The sequence below is a fragment of the Vicugna pacos genome, chromosome 33 (genome assembly GCF_048564905.1).
Source record: "Vicugna pacos chromosome 33, VicPac4, whole genome shotgun sequence".
NCBI classification, from domain to species: Eukaryota; Metazoa; Chordata; class Mammalia; order Artiodactyla; family Camelidae; genus Vicugna; species Vicugna pacos.
The window spans coordinates 9,851,649-9,878,063 of NC_133019.1; the positions used below are offsets into that span (position 1 = coordinate 9,851,649).

The following is a 26,415-nucleotide window of genomic DNA, read 5'->3' on the forward strand; positions in this document are numbered from 1 at the left end:
CCCCATTCTACTCCCAAGCGAGGCCATGCAGAATCCCACTTGCCCATAATGTTGGGCAAACTATTTTCTAAAGAAACAAAAGAAGGGGAAGTAATGTTCATTAAATACTACTAGATCCTACACACATTGTTTAGTATTCTACATATCTCCTCTCAATTAATATGATAACCTTCCATGGCAAAGTGTCATCTCCCCAGTTTCTAGATGGGAAACTAAGCATGAGAAAGGTTGAGTAACTCGCTTAAAGGGACATGGCTAATAAGGGAGAGTCAGACCCATGATTTTGAATCCAAGGTTGCCTTGTTCCCTAATGCCTAGGATACGAAGGCTTGGATGTGAACTCCAAGCTCCCCCAGGGGACCATCTCCATAGCTTCATGATTAGATAGGCGTTGGAGCGAGACCCGAAAGTTACAGGCTGTAACTATAAGCCAAGAGCAGCAGCCCCTGGTCCACCTCCTAAGAGTATTTCTCTCCAGGAGATAATTCGTGGGCAGACGAGGAAGAAGTGGATTAAACACAGGGAGCGCTCCAATGGGGGCGATCCACGGACACTCACCTACACCTGACTCCATCTCCACTGACTTCACTTGTTTCCTTTTCACAACTGAATTCCTTTAGCAGAGGGCAGGTATAGCTCAGTGGTAGAGCTCATGCTTAACATGCACAAGGTCCTGGGTTCAATCCCCAGTACCTCCATTAAAAAAAAAAAAATCCTTTAGCGCTCAAGGGCTTCCCAACTGGCTCTAAAGGGGAAATTGGCATTCAACCAGGTAAAGGTCCCTTTAGGTTCAGAAACCCCAGGGGCTCCAGGAAGAGCAATGGCCATCGGGAAGCTCTCCCCTTCCCCGTCCTCTGACCTGAGCCTCCCGGGGGATGCTCAGAGGTGGGGGGGGCCCCGCCGCTCTGCTCCCACACAGGCAGGCCACGGCGGGGCCTCTGTGGAGCGAGTCCTTAGCAGAGCTTCCTGCTGAGGCCCCCCAGGGCTATATGCTTGCCTCTTCTGTCATCTCCGGGAAAAGCCCTGTTCTTTCATCTGTGAGCTGGAAGCTCAAAGTCTCATGTTGTTAGATCCCTGCCACCAGGGGAAACTTGTGAATGTTGCCAGCAAAGTGGCATTCCCTCCCCGGCCCGCGTCGCTCCCTGCTTGAAAGACTGTGCACTATAAAGGATGGGAAGAGCGCATCTCGGAAGAAGCCACAGGGGTGACACAACCTAGGGAACCTCCCCGCACCTGGCTCCTTAACACAGACATCACACGCGGGGCAGCCTGCCGCCGGCGTTCACAAAGCAGCATCCGCCTGGGGTTGAGAGAAAAGCCGGCCTGAGATGAGCCGGGAGGTGGGGCGCATTTCACAGGCGTGGGTGGACACCTCAGATGGGCTTTCTTTAACCAAAAGTCTGGTCAGTCGGGCTTGGTGGGCATGGGTCCGACCAGGGCCTCTGGACCTGGAGACCAGGTCCCATGAGGCTGGAGCAGGCGCCTGCAGTGGATTGGAAGCAGAAGAGGGGAGTGCCTGCCTCTGATCTGAGGAACCACATCCCAGCTGGGAAGGAGAAGAGAGATAACCCATTCGGAGGAGGGTGACCAGGATGACAAGTGGAATCCAAATGCCAAGAAGGAAGGAATAGTCAGAGGCACTAATGATGAATCTCTGGAAGAAAGAAGATGCTGGGGGCTGTGAAATGACAGGGCTTCAGATCTGTCACAGGAAGAGCGCTAGGCCTGTTCTGTGTGCCCCTGAGGGACAGGCAGAGCCAGGACAGTCATTGGAAGGCACAGAGAGGCAGATTCTGGCTCAGTAGATAGGAAAACCAATTGTTGGAACTATTCTAAAGTGGAATGGGTTAAACTGGTGTCCCTAGCCACCATCAAGATTTTGTGACTTTAAGTACAAGCAGACAGGCAGGGGTCAGCACTGGGAAAGCCTGTGGCAGACAAGAGGCAGGTATCCCAGCCAACGCTGGCAGCTTCAGGAAAGAGCTGGAAGCAGGTGACAGGGTCCCAGCTGGGAGGCTGGGTCCAGATTCAGGGCCCCAGGCTCTCAGAAAACTGGGACAAGTAAGGCCTGACCAGAGTCCCAGGGCAGCTCTGGCACAGTCAAAGTGAGGTTTCAGGTTGATGACAAGACAGAAACTTGAGCGCCGCAGTGGCAGTGCAGGTGGGGGAGGACTGTAAGTCAGCAGTTTGGTGTTTGGATCTAAGGGACAAAGTTTAAGACCGGCAGCCAGGACTCATTCCGATGCTGAGTCATTAAACTGCTGACTCGGACTTCCCTGGAATGGGACGGAGTTCAGCCCCAGGACCGAGGGACTGAAGAGCATGGGGACAGGGAGCCAGCGGGCCACTGCGCTGTCCTGGGCAAGGAACACTTGTCAGAAACCGCCTCTGTGTCAAGAGAGACCATCATCATCTCTGCCTTCAAACAACTTTCAAATTTGAAGCTCCTTTGAGACCTCCCTTGGGTCTGCATCATCCACTCATTCAGTAGATATTTAGTGAGCGCCTTCTGTATACCAGGCACTGTCTTACGTGCTGGGGAAATGGAAGAGAACAAAACAAAGGTCTGATGGAGGACTCAGACAATAAACAAATAGGACCAGCTTGTCAGATGGTGACAAGTGCTATGGAAAAAACAAAGCAAGGAAGAGAGAGGAGACGGAGAGTGTGACTGGGGGCAAGGCACCACCTACAGAAAGTGAGAAAGTGAACCACGCAGACATCTAGGTGAAGAGTGTTCTAGGCGGAGAGAACAGCAGGGCAGCTGGGGTGGGTAGGGGGCTGGTATGGCGTGAACAGGGGCAGAGTGGTAAGAGATGAGAACGGAAAGTAAGAGAACAGGGCCAGAGCACGGAGGGCCCTGTGGGACACCGTGAGGTCTCTTTCTTTCACTCTGACATGAGATGAGATGAGAAGGCATTGGAGGGGTTGAGATGAGGACTGACATGATCCAACTAATACTTTAGAAGGATCATTCCCTTGCTGCCATTTTGAGAAACAAAAGTGAGAGGGCAGCAGAGAAACTAGTAGGAAAGCTTTGCAGAAATCCAGGGGAGAAGGGATTCTGTCCTGGAACAGGAAAGCCACAGCTGAGGCGGCAAGAAGGGGTTGGGTTCCGGATATACTTGGAAGGTAGAGCGAACAGGATCTGCTGACTGGGAGGATATGGGATGTCAGAGGAAGATGGGGCCGAGCATGATTCCTAAGACTAAATAGAGAGAATGGTGTTACCATGAATGAGACGGGGGAGACAGCAGAAGAGGCAGGCTTGGAGGGGATCATCGGCAGCTCGATTTGGGACACGGACACATCAAGTTCGAGCTTCTCTCAGGCATCCAAGAGGGGATGGTGAGTAGGCATGTAAGTCTGGAGTTACGGGGCAAGGTCAGAGCTGGAGATGAGATTGGAGAGTCATCTGCAGCTAAATGTAGCCATGAAACTGGATAGGATCACTCGGGAGTGGGTGGCGAGAGACGAGGCCTAAGGACAGAACCCTGGGGCACATCCGCATTGCAGAGGAATCAGCAAAGACGTCTGAGAGCCAGTGAGGCAGGGCAAGAACCAAAATGGAGGGTGATCCAGAAGCCAAGAGAAAGAAGCGTTTAAAGGAAGAGTAAAGGACTGTGTCAAATGCTGCTGGTAGAGTGAGGCCTGGGGACAGATGATCGGACTTGGCCATGTGGACACCATGGATGGGGGTGGAATTCTGATGGGAAGGAGTCCTGTTGGTAGGGTAAGAGAGGAGAGGAGATGGAGACCGCTTTGAATAAGAATTCTTTTGCAGAATTTCTCTGCAATGGGAAGGAGAGAAATAGAGCAGTAGCAGGAAAAGGATGAGGGGCTAAGGGAGGTTTTTAAGATGGGAGACCATTCAAATCCACTAGCCAGTACCAGGGACCATCACCCCAGTGTGAGAAGCCCACGACACTGGAAAGGTAGACAAGCTGGAGTCCAATCTCTCAGGATGCTCTTAGGCTTGTTGGGCAGACAGAATTCAAATAAGGCTTTTTAAATGTTTATGAAACAGGTGGGTGTAGACCAGTGAAGACAGTGCAATGTGCGACGGGGTCGGCATGCCTGCTTTATGCACGCTGAGATTTTGGAAGTAAGAGCTTTCCATACCAGGTGAGAATCCTCAGCTTCTTAGAAAGAGGTGAGTTTAGAGCAGGGTTTAGAAAAAGGGAAGAAACAGCAGTCAGTGGAGGAGTGGTGAAGGGTGCTCCAGGCAGGGGAAGACTGAGAGATGGAGACGGGGCGGCCACCCAGTGTCACTCCCAACAGCAGATGTCACTTTCACAGCACTTACTACTGACAGGACACCATTCTCAGTGCTTTCTAGGCAATGACTTTATTGGATTCTCATAAAAACATGAGGTGGTGATACTGTCACGATGTTATAGAGGAAGAAACTGTGGCCAAAGTCATACAACTAGTAAAGGGCAGAGCTCAGATTCAAACCCAGGCAGTCTGGTTAGAGCCAGGCTCTGGTGGCACACGATGCTGGGAACTTCCAGAGCCAATCCCCGTGCTGCCCAGAACACATCAAGGCTCTCTGGTGTCCCCGAGCTCTCCAGAACCCAATCAGCTTGGATCAGTGATGGAAGGCACCTGGGTGAGCTAGGGCAGAAGGAAATGAGAGGAGGGAGACCCAAGACGGCCCCTCTGGTGGCTGCCCCAGTGGCCACCCACCCCGTTACCCAGGTTTTCTTTCCAAGTCCAGCATGGTGGCACCGTCCCAGTCACGGACACACACCTGTTGAGCCCCGACTGGACGAGCCACCACTCGGCACCATGCCCGTCCTCAGTGTGGACTTAAGGAGCCTCCCCGACGGGACCCCCTACAAGTGGACTGGGCCCCTATCTCAGCTCGATGGGAAGAAACACACACTAAACAAGACACAGCGGGGCTGCTGGGCAGCCTGACAGCTGTCTTCTGAGGCCTCCTGCTGCCCAGGGCTCCCAGCAGCCAAGGCTCAGCTCCCGTCCAGCCGATATGGAATGCGTGTCCCCTCATCCAGACTAAGGAGGGCTGCGTGTGACCGCGGTCTGGCCTGCAGCCAAGCTGCGAGGCTGCGAGTGGGATGTGAGGACTCTGCCAGGACACACGTGTGCAACCCGCCCACTTGGGCTCACACACACTTAGGCACTCAGCTGAGAGCTGCCACCAGCTTCATCACTGCCCCGCTTCCCAGACTCCCCCAGCAGTGGGCACAGGGAGAAAAGAAATACCCCGACAGGTCTACACCAACAGAGCAAGAAGAATCAGGAGGGCTTCATATCCTATCTGGCTTAAGCCACTGGTGTCAAATGGGGTCATGGCTTAAATGAGGCAGACGGCCACCTCCACTCTGAGCTCTCATTAGTGGTTGTTAATGAGGACAGAATGACAACAGCACGTCTCCCTAATAACAGGAGAACAGAGCCAAGGCTAAGTATTCATATCTCACAGGACCCCAGGCTGAAAGGGGTCCTAGAGGTCACAGGTCCAGCCCCATCACGGATGCTGAAATCCCTGTCCAGACCACCTGTGGCCACCACCAGCTGTGGGGACCTCAGCATCCAGAACAGCCCATTCCATCTGTCTGCTAGACATTTTTTTTACGTCAAACCCAAATCCCTCTCCATCATTTCCACCTCCTCCGGCAACACACCACTCCCCACCAAGAAACAGAGCTTGCTAATGACTCACTTCCCATCCCAAGACTTTTGGAAACCACTTCACAAATCTGGAGACAAGTTTTTGAAATTCTGGCAAAGTCTCACCATGCCTGTTCTCTCAAACCATGCACGTCTCTGCCGGGCAGGGCCTCATCCAGACAGCAGGCTCTGCGGGTCACCTCGTGCGCGGAGGCAAAATGAGAGCCCAGGGAGGCAGGCCATTCCAGTACAAACCAACACTGGCAGCCACGCGCCAAAATTCTTCAGAAATCAGCTCTATTATCTCGGACTTTTAGTTAGGGAACAGCCCCATCCCTTTCCTCCGAGACCTCTGCTAAGGGGTCTTTCTTAGTTTCCTTCCAGAGATTAATCACGAGATGTTTAAGAAAACATAATTTTCCCTGCTGTGACTTGCCTGTTCTCTTTAGCGCGGCCTGATTTTGTGAGGTCCCGGGGTCAGCACGCTGACCTTGGTGGCTTTCAGTCCTCACCCATCAAGGATGTACTGTCAACAGGTTATTGAGGGCCCCGCCACCTCGGCTGGCCTCCGATTGGACTCAGTAGACCCCCTTTGATCCCACCTGGGAGATGTCCTCTCCTCGCTTCCCCTGGAGGCCACCCCTCCCCTCCAGATGAGCAAGTCACACACTCTGTGGACCTCAGGCTCCTCTTTGACAAGATGTGTTCTCCCCGCCTTGCAGGTTATTGGGGAAACTGAACTAACACAGGTGTAAGAACACGTTATACACTATAAACCGTGGCACCCATGTCACCAGACGGGTGGAGTCAGGAGCCCCAGCACCGCCACATGGGCCATTGCCAACTCACTTCGCCTTATGGGAGCCCCAGTTTCTCTTATCTGTAAAGTGGAGTCACTAGGCCTAATTCAACCGTCATCTCTCAATGGAAGAGACTATGGCCTAAGGCTGTAGCTCACAAATGGGTTCTGGAAAGGTGAGAGAGAAGACAAATGTCCTGAAAGTATACAGTGTGGTGTTCCTGGCAAAAGACCAAGCCACAGGCAAGGACAGATGACCCCACTGTGGGCTGAGTGACTCTGCACAACACACTGGCCTGCATGCTTTTCTAATGCAGTCAAACCTCCCTCATCCCTCTGAAGATGTGGTGGCAGCAGGGTAGGTGGGGGGACACGAAGGACAGGAGAGATGGCCTTGTGCAAGCACGTGTGTAGGCAGACACCCTCACAGACTGCTTTTGGCAAAACACTCTCCTAAAGACGTATTTTGAACACTTACTGTTAAATAAAATTGGTTTGCATTTTTGAGCACTGACCAGTATCTGGGAGAAGAGAAATTTGAGAACTGACAAGTCAGTTCAAGATTTAAACCTTACCCATTAGAGAATTTATCTAGCAAATACTTCCAAAGTACCGACTATGGGCCAGGCACTGGGCTAGACCCAGGAATACAGGCATAATAAGAAAGACACAGATCCCCAAAGGTGTTCACCAGGGGAGGGGGCTGAGTCCCAGAAAGCTTTGTATACAGATTCCCTCTCTAGATGACAGCTGGAGGAGAAAGTCATCAATTTCTATTTGTCACTAATGTGAAAGATCTATTGATTGCTTATGGGGTGACTCAATTTGGAAAAGAGACGAAGTCACACGCTGACCAAAATGTCGTTAATCACATCACGTGGTCACATTATGAACGGGAGCCCACTACTCAAAACACCCCATGGTGAGTCTTCCCCAAGGCACAGAATTCCGCTGGTATATTTGGATCCTGGTGGGTCCGATATATTTAATACACAGCAGAACAGGATAAGAAAACCAGTGTTTTTTACTCTCCCCCCTTGCCTCCCTCAATTTTTTTGTTATCTTCATCTTCATAACATTCGAACGCTGTGTGTTTCACATTCTCTCTGCAGGACTTGGGGCGCACTGGGAGAAACCAACCAAGTAAAAAATGGTAGTTGTAAAGTGCTTGGGGTGCTGGTAAGACACAGTGTGAAATCAATCCAAGCTCTCGCCGCTTCACCTCACAGGGAAACCTTAAAAGAGAAAGAGATCCGATTGCTACAATAACCTGCTGATGTGTCTAGTGCCACCCACGCTGAGCAGGACCCGGTCACACCATGAGCAAGCTTCTCAAATCCCCAGGCCTCAGTTTCCTCATCTGTCAGATGGACTTTGCCTGTGCCCTTAGGAAATCATTTGGGAGTAAAAGAATCAAAAAAGAGCAAGAGACGATTAAGGCAATAACGATTCCCATCTTTCAGTTCCTTTACTGGATAGAACAGAAGATGTTTAATGTGACTGCTGTGACAATGGGGCATCCCAAATGTCTCCAGGGTGAACGAGATGCAGTATGGTAAGGCAGAAAGAGAAGCTTTGGAGACAGACAGGTTCGAATTGCAGTCTCTGTGTGACCTCAGACAAGTTATTTACACTCCCCGAGCCTCTGTTTCTTCATCTATTAACATTGGATCATTAATTCTGACATGAAGGTCTCCTGAAATATGAGAAATACCTAGCACAGTGCCTGGGAGAGAGGGAGGCCTTTCCAAGTGGAGTAACTGTGGGGATTATTATTCTTTAGCACCATATCCTCAGTGCTTGGCCCACAGCACTCAATAAATACGTGTTGAGTGAATTAATGAATGAATCGTTGAATCCCTGTTTTTACCATTATAGCCAAAACTTGCTTTAGAACCCAATCAGGATCCCCAGCCTGTTCCTCTTCTCTCGTATAAGTAAGATAGATGGACATTTTCTCTTTCTCCTACTTCCTCCAATGAATCTGCCTCTTTAAGCACAGGTAAGAGCCAGAAGAAACTTTGTAACAATGATACGCAATATATGTCCTTGGGGAACCAAGTCTCACCAGGGCCATGGACTCATCCACCCACCCGTTTATTGAGCCTGTGTGACATGCTTGCCGACATCAAGTGTCAGGACCTGTGTTAGGGGGTCGATCTCCCTTGGAATTCAGAGTCTGGTAGGAAAATGCCATAAGAATTAGAGCACAACTCAGTAAGTGCTGTAACGGGGGATGGGAGAATGGTTAGGAAAAGATGATCTGTCCCTGGGAGGGACAGGGTGATATTGGGAAAGAAGTTTGCAGAGGAAGAGCATTTAAGCCAATGATGGTGGAGAAGGAGGAGGCAAAGGAGGAAGTGGGGGAGGAGGGGGAGGAGGAAGAAGATGGAGAGGAAGAAGTTGCTGTTTCCCAAGCAGAGAAGATGGAACGGAGGAAGAGCTCTACAGGCGGAGGAGAGGGATGGGAAAAGCCCGGAGTGGACCTCGGGGGCGTGTTATATCTGGTTCCCAGTGAGCAGCTGTGTGGATGAAATAAGGGGCCAGGGAAGGGGTAACGGGAGGCAGGCTGGGTAGCCTAGCATTCATTCAGCTGACACATACTGAGCTCGTAATGTGTTCAAGGACCAGGGTAGCATTTGCTAACATCAGAAACGGGATGGGAGAAAACTACAAGAGACAATGACCTTCACCTGCTGTTGAAGGTGAGTCTGCTCACCCAAAGGCTAAGGGAGCCTACTGTGGGCAACGGAGAGAGCACTGCAAGAAGACGGGGCTGGGGGGCTCACGACCACCAGCCCCACCCCTACCTGCCCTGTGCCCTCGGCCAAGTCACCACCCACTTTGGGCCTCTCTCCTCATCTGTGAAATGAGCAGACTGGAAAATGGGATCCTTAGAATCCTTTACTACTCTAAGAAATGACGATGGTCCCTTTAAGTAATGGAGGGCTGCAGAGATGGGGGGGAGGCGTCGTCTCAGGGCATTTATTAACTTGTGGCTCCCACAGTCATCACTCAGAGGACCCAGAGGGACAGAAGCAAAATCAAAAGACATTTTCAGAAGATAGATGACTGAAGGGGGCTGACATATGTGTGAGAGTTTGGGGAATTTATGCGGACAGCCTCACTGCCATAAATAAAATCCCTTTCTCTTACCCAAAACCTCATTCAGGGGGTAAACACAGACACCGTGATAGACAATTTGGCTGCATCTCCCGCCCGTGCCTCACTTGAATGAAAAACAGCAGTCCCAAGGCAGGGTAATGGGCTCACGCCTCTTTACCAACATCCATATTGTCACCAGCCGACAAGCCAGGCTGGGGATGGAGCAGGAGGGGCAATTTATCTCCAAGATTCCTGGTCCCTTCGCTCTGGTGCAGCCTCGCTCTCAGAGCCATCTACTCTGAAGCTGGGGATTTTGGAGGAACCCCAGAAAAATCCAATGTGGGGAGAAGTGACCCCTGGGAAGTGGGAAGGAGCAGCAGCCCCTCCCTTTCCCACGAGCCTCTGGAGTACTTGGGGGACCCGGCGCCATCAACACTGGTCCAGTCCAGCGGCATGGAAGGCTGCCTGCCACTAAGCACAGTTATTTGTATTTTCTTGACCTACTTCTCCTCCCATCCCTGCCCTACTCCAGATCCCCTCCGGAATCCATGTAATTAGCACCTTTCCATCCATAAAACTCCGAGCTCCTACGATAACCAAGGAGACAGAAAAACAAGCCTCGGCACTGCTGTTTTGGTTTTTTCTTTGCTTTCCTCTCCCTTTGCTGGCTTCATTCTGCTTCCTGGCCTCTGCAGGAGATGAGATCCGGTCTGACCTTGCCAGCCAGCAGGGCCCCTGGCTGGAAATCAGCTGGAAGTGGCCTGGCATGAACCAGAACTGTGCGCCAGCAGAGCTGATGGAACTGGACAAGCTCTGCTCCACGTGTGGGGTTGGGAGAACGAGGGGTCCCTCTGAAGCCCTCTGCTGTCGAGTAGCAGGCCGGGGAGGGAGCTGTCAGCTCTACTTTCTGTTTCCCTCCCGGGGAACAAGTGTCAGGAAAGCCGAGGCCCGTAAGGTGCTGCCGATTCCGGCTCCATCCCTTTCCGCTTCCCATTAGTGACAAATGGAAATTGATGGGTTACTGCTTTATCCACTTATTTAGAGGAGGGGAAAACCTGGCAGCAAATGCTGAATAACTGGAGGCACTTATAAATTAAGCATCTTAAGGATATGAACCGTTTTGCATTGCTGCTAAGCAGAATTAAATTAGGTTTTGAAGTTTCAGTATAAGTGAATGGGGAAGAAGGAGGGAAGATTTTGTTTTTAATTCCTTTTTTTAAGTAGGCAGCATGGTGAGCCGAGGGCAGGGTGAGGGAAAGGACTGAGTCACAGATCCTCGTTTCTCATCAATCAGTGGTCACTGCATATGCATGGAGAAACGTGCCCACGTGCCCACCAGGTGGCATGGAGCAGCTCGGGGACCTGCAGCTTGGCCTCTGACCCGTGATGCCTGGCTTTGCCCACCCAGGCCTCCTGAACACCATCGCCATCACGCCAACCTCTGGCATGTCCTTAGAGCCAGTCTTGAGTGCAACTGGAGGAATTTGGGAGCTTTAGGCCAACTCCCTGTGATTCCAAGTCTTGACATCTTCATTCTAAATCATCCTCTAACCCTTTCAAATTCAAGTTTAGGGTCTAGAATCCTGCCTTGTTCTTAGTATCCACTTTCCCCCCTCCCCATCCCAGTCTGGGAGGAGGGGCCTCAGGTGGGCACCTGCCTGGATAACCTGCCTGGTGTTTGAGTCCTTCTAGGGCTGTTGCCTAGCCTTGCTCAGGGGGTCCTGCTGTTGGGCTGGTCTTCTTGTGACCAACTCACCTGCCTGAATTTCTCACTGCTTTGCCCCACCTGTTTGTCCACACTGCAGATATTCCTAAATCCCAACACCCTTTTCAGGCCATCAGATGACCACCCAGTGCCTGTTGGACTGGACTGTCTCCTTGTCTCTGAGCCTGGGGTGTGTCCCCAGGACCTGGATCGACAGTGCCCCAGCCTGCGGGCAATGAGCCTTGAAGGTGGGCACAGGAGGAGGCACTTGACTTCCCAGGCACTCCGTTACCCGGGAAGGGCCAAGTCTCCAGGCAGGCACAGGGGTCCGGATGGAGTGGGCGGCAACAGCATCTGCCCACATCTAGAATGGGCACCCCGTGGCAGCCAGGACAAGGGAAGGAGCAGGTGGACACATGTCACAGAAGCATCCCTGCCCTTCCTCCCCGGAACCAGACCAGGGGCAAGCGGACACGAAGGCAAGGGCCTGCCAGGCCGCCAGGCCAGGGGCACAAGAACATTTCATCCGAACACACTCTCCAGGAAGCCTTCTTGGCTCAACCAGAGGAGAGGAGCCATGACCTCTGCTCTCTAGCCCTGGATTCGGAAGCCCTGCCCTCATCGCCCACAGCCGCCCGGAGCGTGCTTGGCTGAGTGAGTCACAAACCACACCAGGCACTTGTCAGCATCTGTATTCTCGTCGCAAGGGGAGCTGGGCAGGTGGAACAGATGGGAGCTGCGGGTCTGTCACTGCCCCACCCCCACCGCCCCTGCCCCAGCCAAACTGGGGGAGAGCAGCACGCAGGGTCTGACGTCCCCTGCGGGCACCTGGGTGTGGGAGGGGCGTCACCCGGAGCTGGGCTGCCCTCAGGGGGCCGCCGGAACATGGCTTACCGATCCTCAGGGAGTGCGGACTGCAGGCGACCATCACGAGCCACGCGGGAAGCAGCACCAGAGGCGCCGAGACGCGGGGCATCTTCCATAAATCCTCATGGAGCCCCCTGCTGGTCTGCGCATGACATAGCTCTGCGGGAGAGCGGAGGGAGCGCGTGAGTCCCTGAGTCCTGCGTCCCTGCGGGGAGCCGCCCCTCCAGCCCAGTGGCCCGCGCTACCACCCGACAGCCGCTGCGGGGAGGACCGGCAATCCCGCCACGACCCGCTGTGCAGGTGGGAGAGCTCCGAGTCTCTGTCCCTCCCCGCCCTGGCCCGGCTCACAGAAGCCTCCTCCTGCTCCCAGCCCCCAGCCATCCCGCGTCAAATCGGGGTAGGCGGGTGTGACTGTGGTTGAGTGATTCACGGAACTCCACCTCCTAAAAAATGTCTAACTGGGGATGAAAACCTTCATTGGCTCTTAAGAAACAGGAGCCACGGGTGAGCAGAAGAGGAGTGGGTAGGGAGGTTATGCCATTGTCCCGGACACAGACAGACACACACACACACACACTCAGACACACACACACACACACACACACACACACACACACACCCCTGCCCTGCTCTCTGGGGAGCAGTGTGGGGAAGGGGCTCCACTGGAACCCAGCCATTTGTCGGTTCAGTGGCTTCTCTCTGTCACTCAACTCCATTTCCTGACAGGTAGAAATGGCATAAAGACACGTGCCTGGAGGAGCTGAGCTGAGGACTAGGGGAACACAGGGGAGGCCTGGCCCAGAGCAGGGGCTACAGAAACGCTAGTGCCTCCCTGGCCCAGATGGGAGAGGTCTCTTCCCAGCAAACACTGATGGCAGAAGCGCACATCCCGGGTCATCAGCTGGTTTCCACATCTGTAAAAAAAACTAACCCCTCCCCGTCCTTCCTCCACCAACCCCTCTCCCTCCTGCAGTGGAGGGGCCTCTGGTGTCAAAGCTAGACCGTGGAGGAGGCTGTCTCCCAAACAAGGTAGCAAGGGTATTGTCCCCTCCCTGCAACCCCCCAACACCCTGAGACAGTCTGTAGGCTGCCAGCTCCGCCCCATCACAGGGGTGAGTGTGGGGCTGGTGAGCACCTGAATATGCCAATCCCGGGTCATCCTTGGTTAGGAAAATAGTATTAAAGTGATTCATTTCCCCGCCCCCACAGCCAGACAATTCAATAGAAAAGCAGACAAAAGACTAGAAGAGACACTTCACTAACAACTATATCCAAAGGCCTTGGAGCACACTTGGAAAGGTACTTAGAAAAATGCAATTTTAAACCACAATAAGATATCACTCCTACACCCACCAGAATGTGACTTCAAAAAAAAAAAAAAAAAGATACCATCAAGTGTTAGCAAAGACGTGGAGCAACTAGAACTCTCCTACAGTGTCAGTGGGAATGTAAACTGATGTAGCTCTTGCAGAAAACGGCTCTGTTAGAGCTTGACACACACCCAAATGCCAGCAACTCTACGATAGGCATTCCCAATAGAAATGCATGTGTATGTTCAAGACATACTAGAACGTTCAGGGCAGCAGGCTTTGGGTTTCCCCAAACTTGAAATTACCCCAGTGTCCAGCAGCAGAATGGAGAAATACAGTGTCCACTCACATAATGGAATGTTACATGGAAAACAAAAAATGAATAATCAACAGCTCCGTGCACCTGTGTGGGTGAATCTCATAAGCAATGCTGAGTGAAGGAAACCAGGCACAGAAGAGTATTTACAGCATGATTCTATCTATGAAAAATACAAAAGCAGGCAAAACCGCAGTGCACGGCACAAAGTCCAGTTAGTGATTACCCTTGCGGGCAGGTAGAGACTGGAAGGGGACATGGAGGGGTCTTCTGGGGGTGCTGGTGACGTCCTGTTGCTCACACTGTTACACAAGTGTGCTCAGTGTGTGAAAACTCGTCAAGGGGTATATATACTGATGAGAATGTTCACTTCTCTGCAAGCGTGTTATACTGAGTGGAAGTTCCTTTTTATGACATCCCCCTACACACAAGTGCAATGTTCCACCCTCATCCAGCACCTCAAAGCTTCCTGTGCACAACTCATCCCCTCCGCCTGGACCATGCTCCTCTCCCCCAACCCCTGCCATTTACCAGAATCGGGTGCCTCTCAGTGCACCGTCCCAGCAGCCTGCAGTGTCTCAATGCAATGCAGCTCTTTTCCCTCTGATGTGTCCACACCAGGGCTCAGTGTGGGCTTATTAAGGGCCAGGACTGTTTCCAGTTTACCATTATATCCCCAGAGGCTACTTATACACCACGGCTGCACGGGATGGACTTGTTCAATAGATGGAAGGCCTCAAGCCACCGCCTGCTGTGGGGAGACAGAGGGCCATAAAGGATAAGGGATCAGAGCAAAGGCAACTCTGCTGTTGGCAAGTCAGGGCCAGAATCTTTATCCTTTAATTCATGGGTGTCGGCGCAGGAAGAGGTGAAAGCAAACAGTCTCGAGGGAAGATGGATAAAGTCGATTGTTCAGCGCCTATGTGGCTTCCTACTAGAATTCAAGTTTGATGGAGAAGTCCTGTTTGTCTGTCTTCTCAGGGCCCAGAATAGTGCCTGGAATATATTACAGCTTCAATAAATATTTGTTGAGTGGAAAAATGAATGGACTGTCAAAGAGGAAAGAACTGTAAAAATCTGGCGAGGTTATACGAACATAATACTAACTATAATCATTTCTGTCAAATGCCTTCCGTTTATGCCCGGTCAGCCCGCCACACGCTAATTACCATGCAGACTGCTAAAGAGGTGTCAGATTAGCCTGTGTAAATCTTATTTGATGACAGAACTCCACTCAGTCCGTGCAGGACTGGTGTTCATTGCTCATGGCCCCGAAGGCAGGCTGATCCTGGAGCCCACGTGTAGGGACGATGGCCGAGGTCCCTGGCTGCTCTTGGACCTCAGCTGTGTGACCCTGAGCACAACGATGGGAAATAATCTCCCCCTAAACCTTACAGGAGTAAAAAGAACCATCGTGTCACGTGTTGGGAAGGCTCAACGGTTTGTAAAAGTCTTTCCATGTCTTTATCTCATTTAATCCATCAGACAAGCTCTGTTACTGAGGGGGAAGCTGAGCTCCAGAAAGGTGAGGGGTCAAGCTCAAGGTCACACAGCTGTTACCAAGCAGAGCCAGGGCTAGCCAGGTTTCTGACACCACAGGCTTTTCTTCTGTCGCTTAACTGTTTGCATATGAGAACAGATGATGAAGCTTCTAGATTCTTTATCTTAAAAAAACACAAAGAAGTCTAAGATCTTATTTTCAGTTTAATGTTTCGGTGAATCTAGTCTTAGGACCTAACAGTACAGGCTTTATGAACTGACAATATTTTAATAATTTAGGAATAAAAAAGAAATCTTCCAGAGATCAAGCACCCAAGACCCCCCTCCCACCAACATCACCTCCACCTGTGGGTTATTGCCACCTGCATGGTGTCGCTTCTAAATCAGCACCTCAAGCCCAGAACACCTGCACTGAGGCGGCTGCCTCCTGAAACCTCCACCTGGAGGCCCCACGGCACTTGCAGACACACCTTGTTTTAAAGAGGAGGTATCCTCACCACCGTTCCCGCCATCTGCTTCTCCTCCTACGTTCTCCCTCTTAGTACGTGGCGCCACGATCTACGAGTCACCCAAGCCAGAAAGCTGAGAGTCACCTGAGAGTTCTCCTTCCCCAACATCATCTCAGTCGCCAAGTCCTGGCAGCTCTGCCTCCATCGCCTTCTCTCCATCACCACTGACCGCCTGGTCCAACATTTGTCAGCAACAACCAGGACTCTGCGACAGCAGCCGTCTGGGTCTCCCTCCCTCTGGTCTCTCCCTCTCGTTGGTTCTCCGCTCAGCAGACAGGGGTTCTTACCAAAATGCCAACTTGGTAGTGATACATCCCAGCCCCAAAGTCTCCCACAGCTCTCCACTGCTTCAGGGAGCAAAGGCAAACTCTTTATTCCAACAGATAAACCCTTCATGATCCAGCTCCTGCCCACCTGTCCCTACCACCCACCCCACAGTAGCTGACACTTGGCAGAGCCCAACCCCGGACTTCCCTCAGCACCCGCCTTCTGCCTGCGCACGGACTGCAGTCTCATCCCCGGATGGCCTGGAAACCGTGTCTTCCAAGCTCCCTGCGCTCCCTCCTCTCAGGCTTTTTGTGGTCCCTTTCCCATCTGCTGCCACCGCACCTGGAACATTCTTCTTCAAGGCACACACTTGCTCACGACGATGCTGCCTGTCTCCCCACAGAACCGTCAGCTGTGACGGCAGGGACGGTGGCAAGCTAGGGTGACCTAACCCACTATCTGGCACACAGTAGGTGCTCTATTAATACTGGCTGAATGAATCAATGAACAGATGGTGTCAAAAAGGCACTTTCTGTGTTTACACCAAGATGAAATAAATTCCCAGTTTGGATCGTGCATTTTGTACGGTCACTGTGGTTAAAATAGTCACTCTAAGCAGACGGAATGCTCCAGATCCAGGCAGAGGGGCCTCACAGCCATGTGTGTTGAGAAAGCGAGGGAAGCACTCACTGCCCTTCCCTTCTGTGCTTGGGGCTTGCCCTGACAGTCACAGCTAAGAACTCGGGTTTGAATCCTGCACGGCCATGTACACTGTGGGCGAGGGAGTCGACTTCTTGCCACCTTGATTCCTTCATTTGTAATATGGGCTGATAAAAGGACCCTCACAGAATCGTTACGAGGAGCGATGCTAAGATGCGTATCGTGTGCTGCTCGAAGTAAGTAACTGTTCATGATATTATACCAGCCCTGTAAGATAACACTGCACGCGCTCTTGACAAATGTGGAAGCTGAGGCTGAGTCATTTATCCAAGGTCATGCAACCCAAGCAGTAGTGCTGAAGTTCGAACTCAAGAGAGCCTAACCGTGTGTAATCACAGATCCCAAGCTCCCTCTCCAACTAGAGTTAAATATGGAAGCGCTGGCAGAATTTATGTCCGAAGCAGACATGCCAGTACAGCCTCTGATTTCCAAGGGTCTTTGACAGTCCCCACCTCCCTAAACAGAGCTGGGCCTCAGGCCTGTATGTTAGGTAACCCAGAAGGTGGAGACCCTAAAACAGAACTTTCCCATGCAGCTGAGGACACTGTTCTTGACCCCCGAGGGTAGCCATGTCAATCATGATAGGTGCAGAGTTAGGGCCCGCCTGGATGGAGGCCGGGTTGTTCTGGCTGTGGACCTTATAGAGGGGACACTCCCGAACAGCTCCACCCCTCAGGGCCCGTGTCCTCATCGATAATGTGGGCACATCGATGCCTACCTTACGGGGTGGTGAGCACCAACAGAGCAGGGAGCATGTCGGAATCTTCTACCTGTGTCCCCAGTGCCTAGCACAGGCTGGCCCATAGTAGGCACTCAAATACGTCTGCTGAAATCCTGAAAGAACCCAGTCGGGTACTACACGTGGAAAAGGCTCTGTCGGCATGAAGCATTTACTGGTGGTGAGTTACCTTCAGAGTCCTTGCCCATAAGGAATTTACAGTCCAGATGCAATTCCTTCACCGTACAAGCTTTCCTCCAGCCCTCGCCGTGCACAGCGGCCGGCGGTCAGCATCTCACTGCCCGCCGATCGCATGCGGCCGCGTGAGCGCTCCAATCAGACTGGGAGTCGGGGCTCCTGACGTCTCATCTCTGCTTTAGGATTTACCTGCCCAGGATGTATCCCCACTCAAACACCAAAAATCAGATGTCCCCCGTTTCTCCAGGACAACCTAATTTCCTCCTTTTTTTTTTTAGCATCTCAAGACTGCTCAGCTTCCTTAAGCTAGAAAATCCTCTAAGGTCTCTTTCAGACCTGAACGTCTCTGACCCACCTCTTTGGTGCCTGTATTTTGAATGAAGCCCTGTGAGGGCAGAGCCTTCTCCCTCTTATTCGCTGCTACTCCTCCAGCACCCGGCACAGTGCCCAGTGCAATGCAGCTATGCATGAACGTCAGTAAAAGAAGGAATGAACGAACGAATGAATGAATGAATGAACGAGTGAACGAATGAATGAACGAGTGAACGAATGAATGTTACTTAGCTTTGCATTTATTTATGCCCTCTCTCTGTTCCTGTGTGCTCCTGGAGGGCAGGGGAACCTCTCTTTCAGGCATGTACCTTCCTGACGCACCACTTGCCATGATGCTTATCCATGAACATGTGCTGACTCTGGACGAGCACCAGTTAACAGACCCATACAGGCACCCCCTGCCGACATCGCCCCGTGTCCAGCGGCGAACACGCTGTCTGGACTGCCTGGCCCAGTCGTGCTAAACGGCCTCTCTCTCCTGACTTGTCAGCAGTCCCTCGCTGGTCTCTCTCTCGTACTCACAGGGCTATGACACCATTAATCGTGATTTTCCGGGGTGGGTCTGAGACGAGGCTGACAGCCACCAGCCAGCGCTTGGTGGCGGGAAGACAAGAGGAAATCAGAGAGGCAGCCAGATTAATTACAGGTTTTCTCTTGGCTGCGGGCAGCAAGATCTTGATTACTCTTCATGACGCTCCAGGCTCCTCAAGACAAATGGATGTGGGCTTCTCTGTGGTCCCGACTCCTCAGACTGGGAGGAACTCCCAGCGGCAGCTGGCAGCTTGGGCGGAGTGTGCAGGAGGCGGGGTGGCCGGGGCCGGGGAGCGGCACCCAGACCCCAGGGCTTCCTTGAGGGAGAGTCATCTTCTGTGGCCTGATACAGTTCGGCAGCATGTGTAAGCATCCTGTCTCCCTGGCAACAGGTAGTACGATGCCCGGATGCAGGTCCTGTCCTGGGAGTCAGGGGCCTGGATGTTCACTAGCTCTGAGCTTGTCTGAGCCTCAGTTTCTCACTCTGTCAAATGAGGGAATCAGACCAACGATCTCTAAGGTTCTTTTAAGCTCCGAGACTGCAGTTCTAGGAAGCATACTTTCTGATAGCAGGTAACATTTACTAAATATTTACTTTCTATGTGCAAAGTACTATTTTAGGCTCATTGCTCCTCAAAACCGTGTGAGACAGACTCTAATTCCTCGGCAGACAAGGACAGACAAGGAACCCAAAGCTGGAGAGGTCGAGTGGGACTCGCCGAGGGCGCTCATCTGGTCAGCGGAGGAACCGGGCCATCGGCTCCAGGACCCCGTTCTTACCCACCACTCTCCACGCTTGCCTTCTCTAGGTACTGGAGAACCTGAAACATAGCTGGTACTTGAGGAGATGTCAGAGGTGGTTATAATGACTACCACGATGTTGAAGAAGACGACGAGTGAAATGCTGGCTGATCTGGGCACACCTGCACATCTTCCCAAATCAGGGGCGGGGGGAGAAAACAGCACAGGAATGAGTCTGGGAGTGTCCTTTGGCAAGATGGTCAGCCCTGATGTCCCTACCTTTAGGATTTGCCATCAGGAGATGCTCTCTGGAGTTTGTAATGAGTCAACACAGCCAACTAGCCAGGGAGACTTGGGGGCTGGACCAGGTCTGACGCATCAGGATAAACTCAAGCGCGGGGGCTGGCCCGGCCCAGGCCTGACTCTGGGCAGGGCATTCAGGGAGCACGGCCACCACAGGGATCTGCTGGCACTCTGGACACACAACTAGGGAAGCTGTTCCCAATTCTCGGGCACTAATGAGTGAGACATGGGGGATCCCCAGGCTACCTTCCTCTCCAAACCATGTCCTGTGTATATGTCAGACCGAAGCCCTCAGTCCACCTCTAAACAGTGCCCTCTCGGCAGGGGCCAGAGCAGACAACCCTGGCCTCCAATCCCAGTTGCCACTCTACCTTCTTAAGCTGGTTACTTAGCCTCTGAGAGTCTCATCTCCTGGAGGCACGAGGCCTCTCTTGAAAGGCTGCTGTACAGATCTCAGGTGTGATGCAGTCAGTGAGTGTGAACTTCCTGTCTCACCCTCACCCCATCCAAGCACCCTTGACCACATCCCACATCTTCTCCCAAAGAGACAGCTTCCCACACCTCTTGCTAATATTAGTCCACAGCCCTCTCACCTCCAAAATGCTGCTCCAAGTCAGCCCCACCCAGAAGCTCTCCCTGAAGAAGTCAGTCCTCCTTCCTCACTCGGACTCAGTCTGGCACAGAGAAAAGCCGGAACTGGAGGTGGAGAGCTGTGTGACCCTGGGCCCACCTCTTAACCTCTCAGGGCTTCTATTTCCTCTCCAGTGAAATGGGGAACTTACACTCCCACCTTCTACTTTGCAGGGTCTCTACGAGGCTCAAGGGAGATAATGGGTGGAGAAATACTTTGCAGACGAGTGAAGTGCTTTCCAAGCAAAACGGTGTTGACTGTTCCTTTACTCCAGACCAGCCAAAGCGAATAAATACACTTCATACCACTGCATGATTTATACTTTCTTCGCTCAACAAATATTTCTACTGTGTGGCAGGTGGTGTCCAGGCTCTGAGATACAGTCCCTTCCCTGGTGGAGCTTACAGTCCAGGCAGGAGATATCAGTCCACATTCAGGTAGCTAGATTGACAGGTGGCGGAGGAAGTCTGGGCTGCTCTAGAGTGAGCGGTGGGATCTTCATGTGGCCCAAGGGGAAGGCTTCACTGAGGACGAAGTGTTTGACTTGAGTCGGCCAGGTCCTTCGAAGAGGGCAGGAGGGAGCAGAGAGGACCAGATCCAGACAGAGGAAACAACCCAGAGGAGACCCAGCGGCTGCGTGAGTGTCGGAAGTGGCTGGAAAGCTGGGAGCATCTTCTCCACGCACATGTTATGTTTATGTGAGTCTCTCTCATTAGACAACCCCAATGTCTCTCTGCCCCCAGGTCCAGGATAAGGCTCTGTGTGTAAAGCCGATTACCTCCCTGAACCTCGGACCGGACACAGCATCCTTCACAGAAAAGGTGAGGAGGCTGCAGCATCCAGAACTCCTTTTTGTGGCAAAGGAGGTGGCCAGAGGCGAGATGATGGAGAATGAATCACCAGGCGTGCTGAGCCGGGAGAGGTGGGAAGAGGACCACTGGGTCGGATGCGGAGGGTGAGACTAGCTCTGGATGGTGAAAAACGTCCCTGGCATTTATCTGAGGCCACCAGGCTCGGCCCTGGGGGAACAAAGCTCTGAGCAGAGACCACATGAGCTGAGGCTTTGGAAGAAAATAGCCCAGTGCTAGAGCCGTTTGTGACACATTTAGAGCAGAGAGACCTTGCAGGAGTGTCCACAGAGGCATAGAGAGTGAGCAGGGAGAAAGATGCAGAGAGAAACTGCTTTAAGGACAGCATTTTCATTATCTCCAGTTAAACACAGCCTTCCCTCCCCTGCTGGGACCTGCCTATCTGGGTGTTTGGGACGAGGGGCTGCCCTGGAGGAGCCCTGGACTAAGGCTGTGTGCACCGCAACCTTCCATAGAGAGATCTGGGAAGAGCTGGGCTGTGCAGCCTGGAGAAGAGGGTGGGGGTGGGAGATGCATCGGAATTTAACCATCTCTGGCCAGAGATGGGTTATTACAGACTTATGGGTGATTGTACGCAGAATCTCCAGCTCCACTGAGTCGGCGGGGTTGGAGCCAGAGAAAAGTGCTCTAGCTGACGTTAGTGGGAAGGAAGCAAGTCCTGATTTGACAGCGGCGTGCCTGGGTCACAGACATGGGGATCTCATCCCTTGGCCTGGCTCCATCTTGCCCACGTGGTCACCTCATGTACACATCAGCCTTTTTGGTGTCTCACACGCTGTTGTCAGAAAGTAAGGCCCTGTCTTTTTTAAGTCCGAGCCAGAGCAGGTGAAAAGGCAGCTATCCCAGGGTGCATGCATTCCTCAGGGAAGCCCAGGACCGCCCCCCTTCAGCACTCCCAGGGAGCTAAAGAGGATAGGAAAGCCAGATATTGTACAGCAAAGATTGATTACAAAGTAAGTGGTGTCCCCTTCAAACTGCAAAGCAGTGGACTTATTCCACTGGTCATCCAAGCTCAGCACAACTCCTGGGAACTGTCCAGGAGCCCACACAGAGTCCGCTCCAGCCCTTCCCCGCACCCAGTTCCACCAGCACCGACGGCCATCCGCTCGGGGAAGGCCTGGCACCAGTCTCTGCGTGGGGACGGCTGCTGGCCAGGTGTCCCCTGCACAGAGGGCTCTAGAACTGCAGTCAGGGAAGGAGGCAGACTTGCTTTTCATTCTAAGGTGTTCTCGACTGTTTGCAATTTAAGCTAAGAGGATGGATTGCTTTTTCAATTAAAAAAATCTGGTAAATAATTTAAAAAACAATAAAGAACCCCAGCTTTCACAATGACTGGCTCCAAGACCTGGGCCAACCACTTAACCTCTGAGCCTGGGCCCCCTCCTCTGGAGAGTGAGGCTAAGTGCTCAGTGACTGCTGGGCTTGCCCACGTCCCTCACAGCCTCTCTGGACCTCTGGTCACTGGCCCAGGTGCTCTGGCTGCCACGAGAGCAGGAGCCGAGCAACTGCTCAGAGCTGACCCTGCAGTGCTCCCGGACCTCAGTCCCCGCCCAGCCACAGTCTAACCCCAGCATCTCCTCCTCTGCCTCTTCCACGGCTACTGCCGCCGAGTCTCCCTGCAGCTTCAGTGCTTATCTCTGACACGCACACACACACCCGGCTCTGGTTCTTGGCAGGATCCCAGGCCCTGGGTGAGAGGAGGGTCCTCCCTTGGAAGGAGAGATGGGGAGAAGACGGGACTCACTATGCTGAGCCAGTCTCCGAGGGGGTCAGGGATACAGAGGACACTCTCTCCGGGAGCCACCCTGGGCTTCTGCGTTAGCCACAGGCCACAGAAGCTCTCAGCCAGCCTGTCAAAGCCCCATCACTTTTCCTCCGCCGTGGCCTGGGGATGTCATGGAAACCACAGGCAGAACCAGGCGAGTCTGCGGGTTGAAGTCCAGGGGCTGAAAGCTTTTCAGCTCCCCCCGTACAGTCTCAGGACAACCTTGGGGAAACCCTTGACTTCCTGAGCTAAGCAAGGGTGCTTGTCCCTGCACTCAACACATCCCCATCACAGGGGCTTTGGTGAAAGGGTCACAGAGCCATAAGAGCCCAGCTCCAGCTGCCAAGAGGAGAGAGAAGGCTCTGAGTGCCAGCTGGGGGCCTCAGCCTCCCTCCCGGATCCCGGCAACCTTGCTGCACTGTGCCTGCATCCCTGCACACTCTGGGCCCACCCAGCTGTGTGCTGAGGGCACTAACGTGCTGTCAGGACTCTCAGATGTGTGACTGCTCTCAAGGAACTAGAAAAGTTGGATATCCTTGTGGGGAAGGTAAGTTAAATAGCACATCCGTGAACTTGTGATGCAAGACAGCAATGCAGCAACTGTCACAAGGCCAGGCAGCCCTCGTCACCAACAGGAAGACAGAGGCAGAAAGGCCTCCCTAGGGCCGGATGGTTGGAGCAAGATTCCTGAAAGATGCGGGACACACGCTGAGTGAGCCCTGAGGTGTGCACTGCACAGGAAGGCAGGTCTCCCGGGCATGCGCTGAGGAAGGCAAGAGGGGTCCAAGGGACACTGACCAGACTGACGTGGCAGGAACACATGGTGTCTCAGGGGCCCAGGGAGAGGTGAGTGTTGGGGTCAGATTCTAGAAGGCTTTGAATGCCAAGGCTAAGGGGCTTGGACTTTATCCTCCAAGCAATAAGAGCCATTGAAAGTTTCTCGGCAAGGAAGGGCTAGGGCTGGAGCTGTGCTTAAGGAAACTGATGTGACCAGAGTGTGCCAGGCAGAGCAGAGAGGCCAGTTAATGGGCACAGGGGACTGTGAACTCAGGGAAGCCGACCTTGAAGGGAACAGACCCCATGTGGCCTGGGCGTTAGGGTCCTGGATTTTCCCACAAACAGGAAAAGAAAGTTTCTGAGCCGCCAAGCATTGGGTCTGCAAGGAAAGCTGAGCCCCGGGCAGCTCCGGAACCAGCCCCAGTAGGGCATGGGGCATCTCACGTAGTGCTAAGCCAGGCCCAGCCCATATACTGGGCTTTAATGGGAGTGATTCTGGAAGAGTCTGGACTTGAGTCAGAAGGCCTCTGTTCCAACCTGACTTTACCATCCATTCTCTGCACGACCACGGTCAGGTCCCAAAAATCTCTCTGTGCCTTAGTTTCCCATAAAACGGGAGCCACGCTATTTGCCGTGTCTTCTTCACAGGGTCGTCCAAAGATCAAAGGGGACGTTGTATGCGATGCTTGTCTCACTAGGTTTTCCAACTGCCGATCATGTTTTAATAATCAGAAAGTAAGGAAGGGTTTTTTTCTAAATCAGATCTCTGCAGTGGGTTAGTTCTCACCTCCTCTACTCCCACCCTTACCGTTTCACTCCCTGTCTTTTGTTCTAGAATGTATGTCTGACTCCCCATCTCTCAGATCTGATGAACGGATGAATGATTTATCTTTGTCTTCTGTAAAATATCTAGAACATTTTCCACTTAGTAGGACCTCAATAAATGTGTGACTTACTAATTAATACAAGTGATCTTATAAGGGATGTTTCAATCCTACTCATCACTCATCTTAATATCAATGATGGCAAAAAAAAATAATAATTAGGATGGAAAGTTGGCAATCTCTCCCCTGCCCCCTACCTCCATTCACAGAACTTTGCATCATTCATCGGGGACCAAGGCAGTGGAAGGTAGGAGGTAAGAGAGCAAGCTTTGTGCCTGCATCGGACGGAGATCCCTGAGTCTGGGCTCTGCTCCTTACCAGCTATGACCTTGGGCAAGCGATTAACCTCTCCAAACCTCAGTTTCCCCACCCACAAAATGGAGAAAATTGCTATTTATAAGACCGCTTTCAAAGATTCGCTGCGATCTGAGCAGTACGCCTGCAGTTAGCAAGCGCTCACTGACCGCACCGTTTCTGAGATTACTGAGAGTCGTTAGTGTGATTATTGCTATCGTTGCCCAGAGCCAAATCACCATGACTTGGGGGGATGAGGTATTTGGGTACGGATTTCCCATTAGAGGGCTCTGTGACTGCCAACAGATTAAGCCTCTCATTGCTTTCAACTGGAGAAAGCAGAACAGGACAAGCTCTGAAATGCCTCGCCCCACAAAGCCAACCTCACGTCCTGCTGTCAAGCAGCATCTGGGGCTGGGGGCACCGAGTGGATCGGTCGCCCTTATGGTGCTAACCCAGCGTTAATGGTGCCAGTGAGTTGCAAACACGGCCCACCTGCTGGGCTCAGCAACAAAACCCGGCAGGAGGGTAATTGCCCGGAACTTGAGCACAGGGGGACACAGCAGGCGTGGAGCGCATTAAACACGCGGAAGAGTGACTTCCCAGCACTCTTCCTCTCCACGCAGTCCCGAGGAGAAGCCCGCAGGCGAGGGGACGGGGACGCAGGCGCCAGACGGGGAAACGTTTGCCCCAGAAGAAAGGCTCTTCCAGACGGTCACAGCCGGCCGCCCCACCCAGCACCTCCGCAGATCCGGGTCAGCTCCGCGCAGCCTGGGGTTCTGACCGAGCTTGGATGCCGAGGACGCCCAGCATGGCCAGGCGCCCCTCCCCGGGGGGAAGGCAGCCTCCTTGATGTTAACCCCATACGTGAGCGACTGGGGTAGAAAACGGGGTCACCCCGGGCTGGTGTGGTGCAGGCGGCAGTGGCAGGGAGCCCATTCCCTCGTTCACTCATTTGTTCGTCCACGTGCTGAGTGTGCATTCACTAGTCACCAGTTGTGCATGGAAAGGAAGCTACTCTGACACAAGGCCTTCTTTCAAGGGGAGACAGGCACAGGCGTCGGTCACCGGGCACGGGCGGGGAGGTGCAGTCACACAGCCAAGGCACAAGGCGGCGCTGGCACGAGGCAGGGGGCTCTCCGTGCTGCCCAGACAGGGTGAGAAGGGACCCCTACACTGGTCTTGACGGATGGACACACGCACCCTATACGTGCATATATAGACACGCACACACATGTTGTCAGGTTTTAGGTATCTAAAAGGGATACATGAGGCCCAGGGTTCTCATATCTCCAAGCTCCTAACGTGCTCTGAGACCCAGAGGAAAAGGACAGACTCGGGTACACAGCAGAAAGCAATCCTCATCTCTGACGGTCTTCCCTGTCTACTGCAGGCAAGAAAAGGTAACCTGTTCATCTTCCCCCAGTCCTACTGGAAAGGTCTGCTGATGACCTGGGAAGCGCCTTTCCGCCTGGCCTGGCTGCAAGAACAGCTTTCCTCCTCCTCCTCCTCCTCCTCAGACCATGAAAGGGTGCAGTGACATTTCAAGAAGCCATCAGAGTAGCAGGCAAGTGCATTCGCTCCGGAAGGCTGGGTTCCAATCCCAGCTCCTTCATTTACTGGCCATGATTAAGAC

The 26,415-nt window shown here is 52.8% G+C and overlaps 1 protein-coding gene across 1 annotated transcript in view; it reads right to left on the reverse strand.

Moving 5' to 3' along the window:
* The window catches only part of GRIK4 (glutamate ionotropic receptor kainate type subunit 4), a 388,102-nt gene that overhangs the window by 257,738 nt on the left and 103,949 nt on the right, over positions 1-26,415 (reverse strand). Inside the window, exon 2 of the mRNA XM_072953873.1 lies at positions 12,141-12,272. Coding sequence (XP_072809974.1) covers positions 12,141-12,222 — 82 coding nt within the window. The 5' untranslated portion in view covers positions 12,223-12,272. The remainder of the gene's footprint in view (positions 1-12,140; positions 12,273-26,415) is intronic.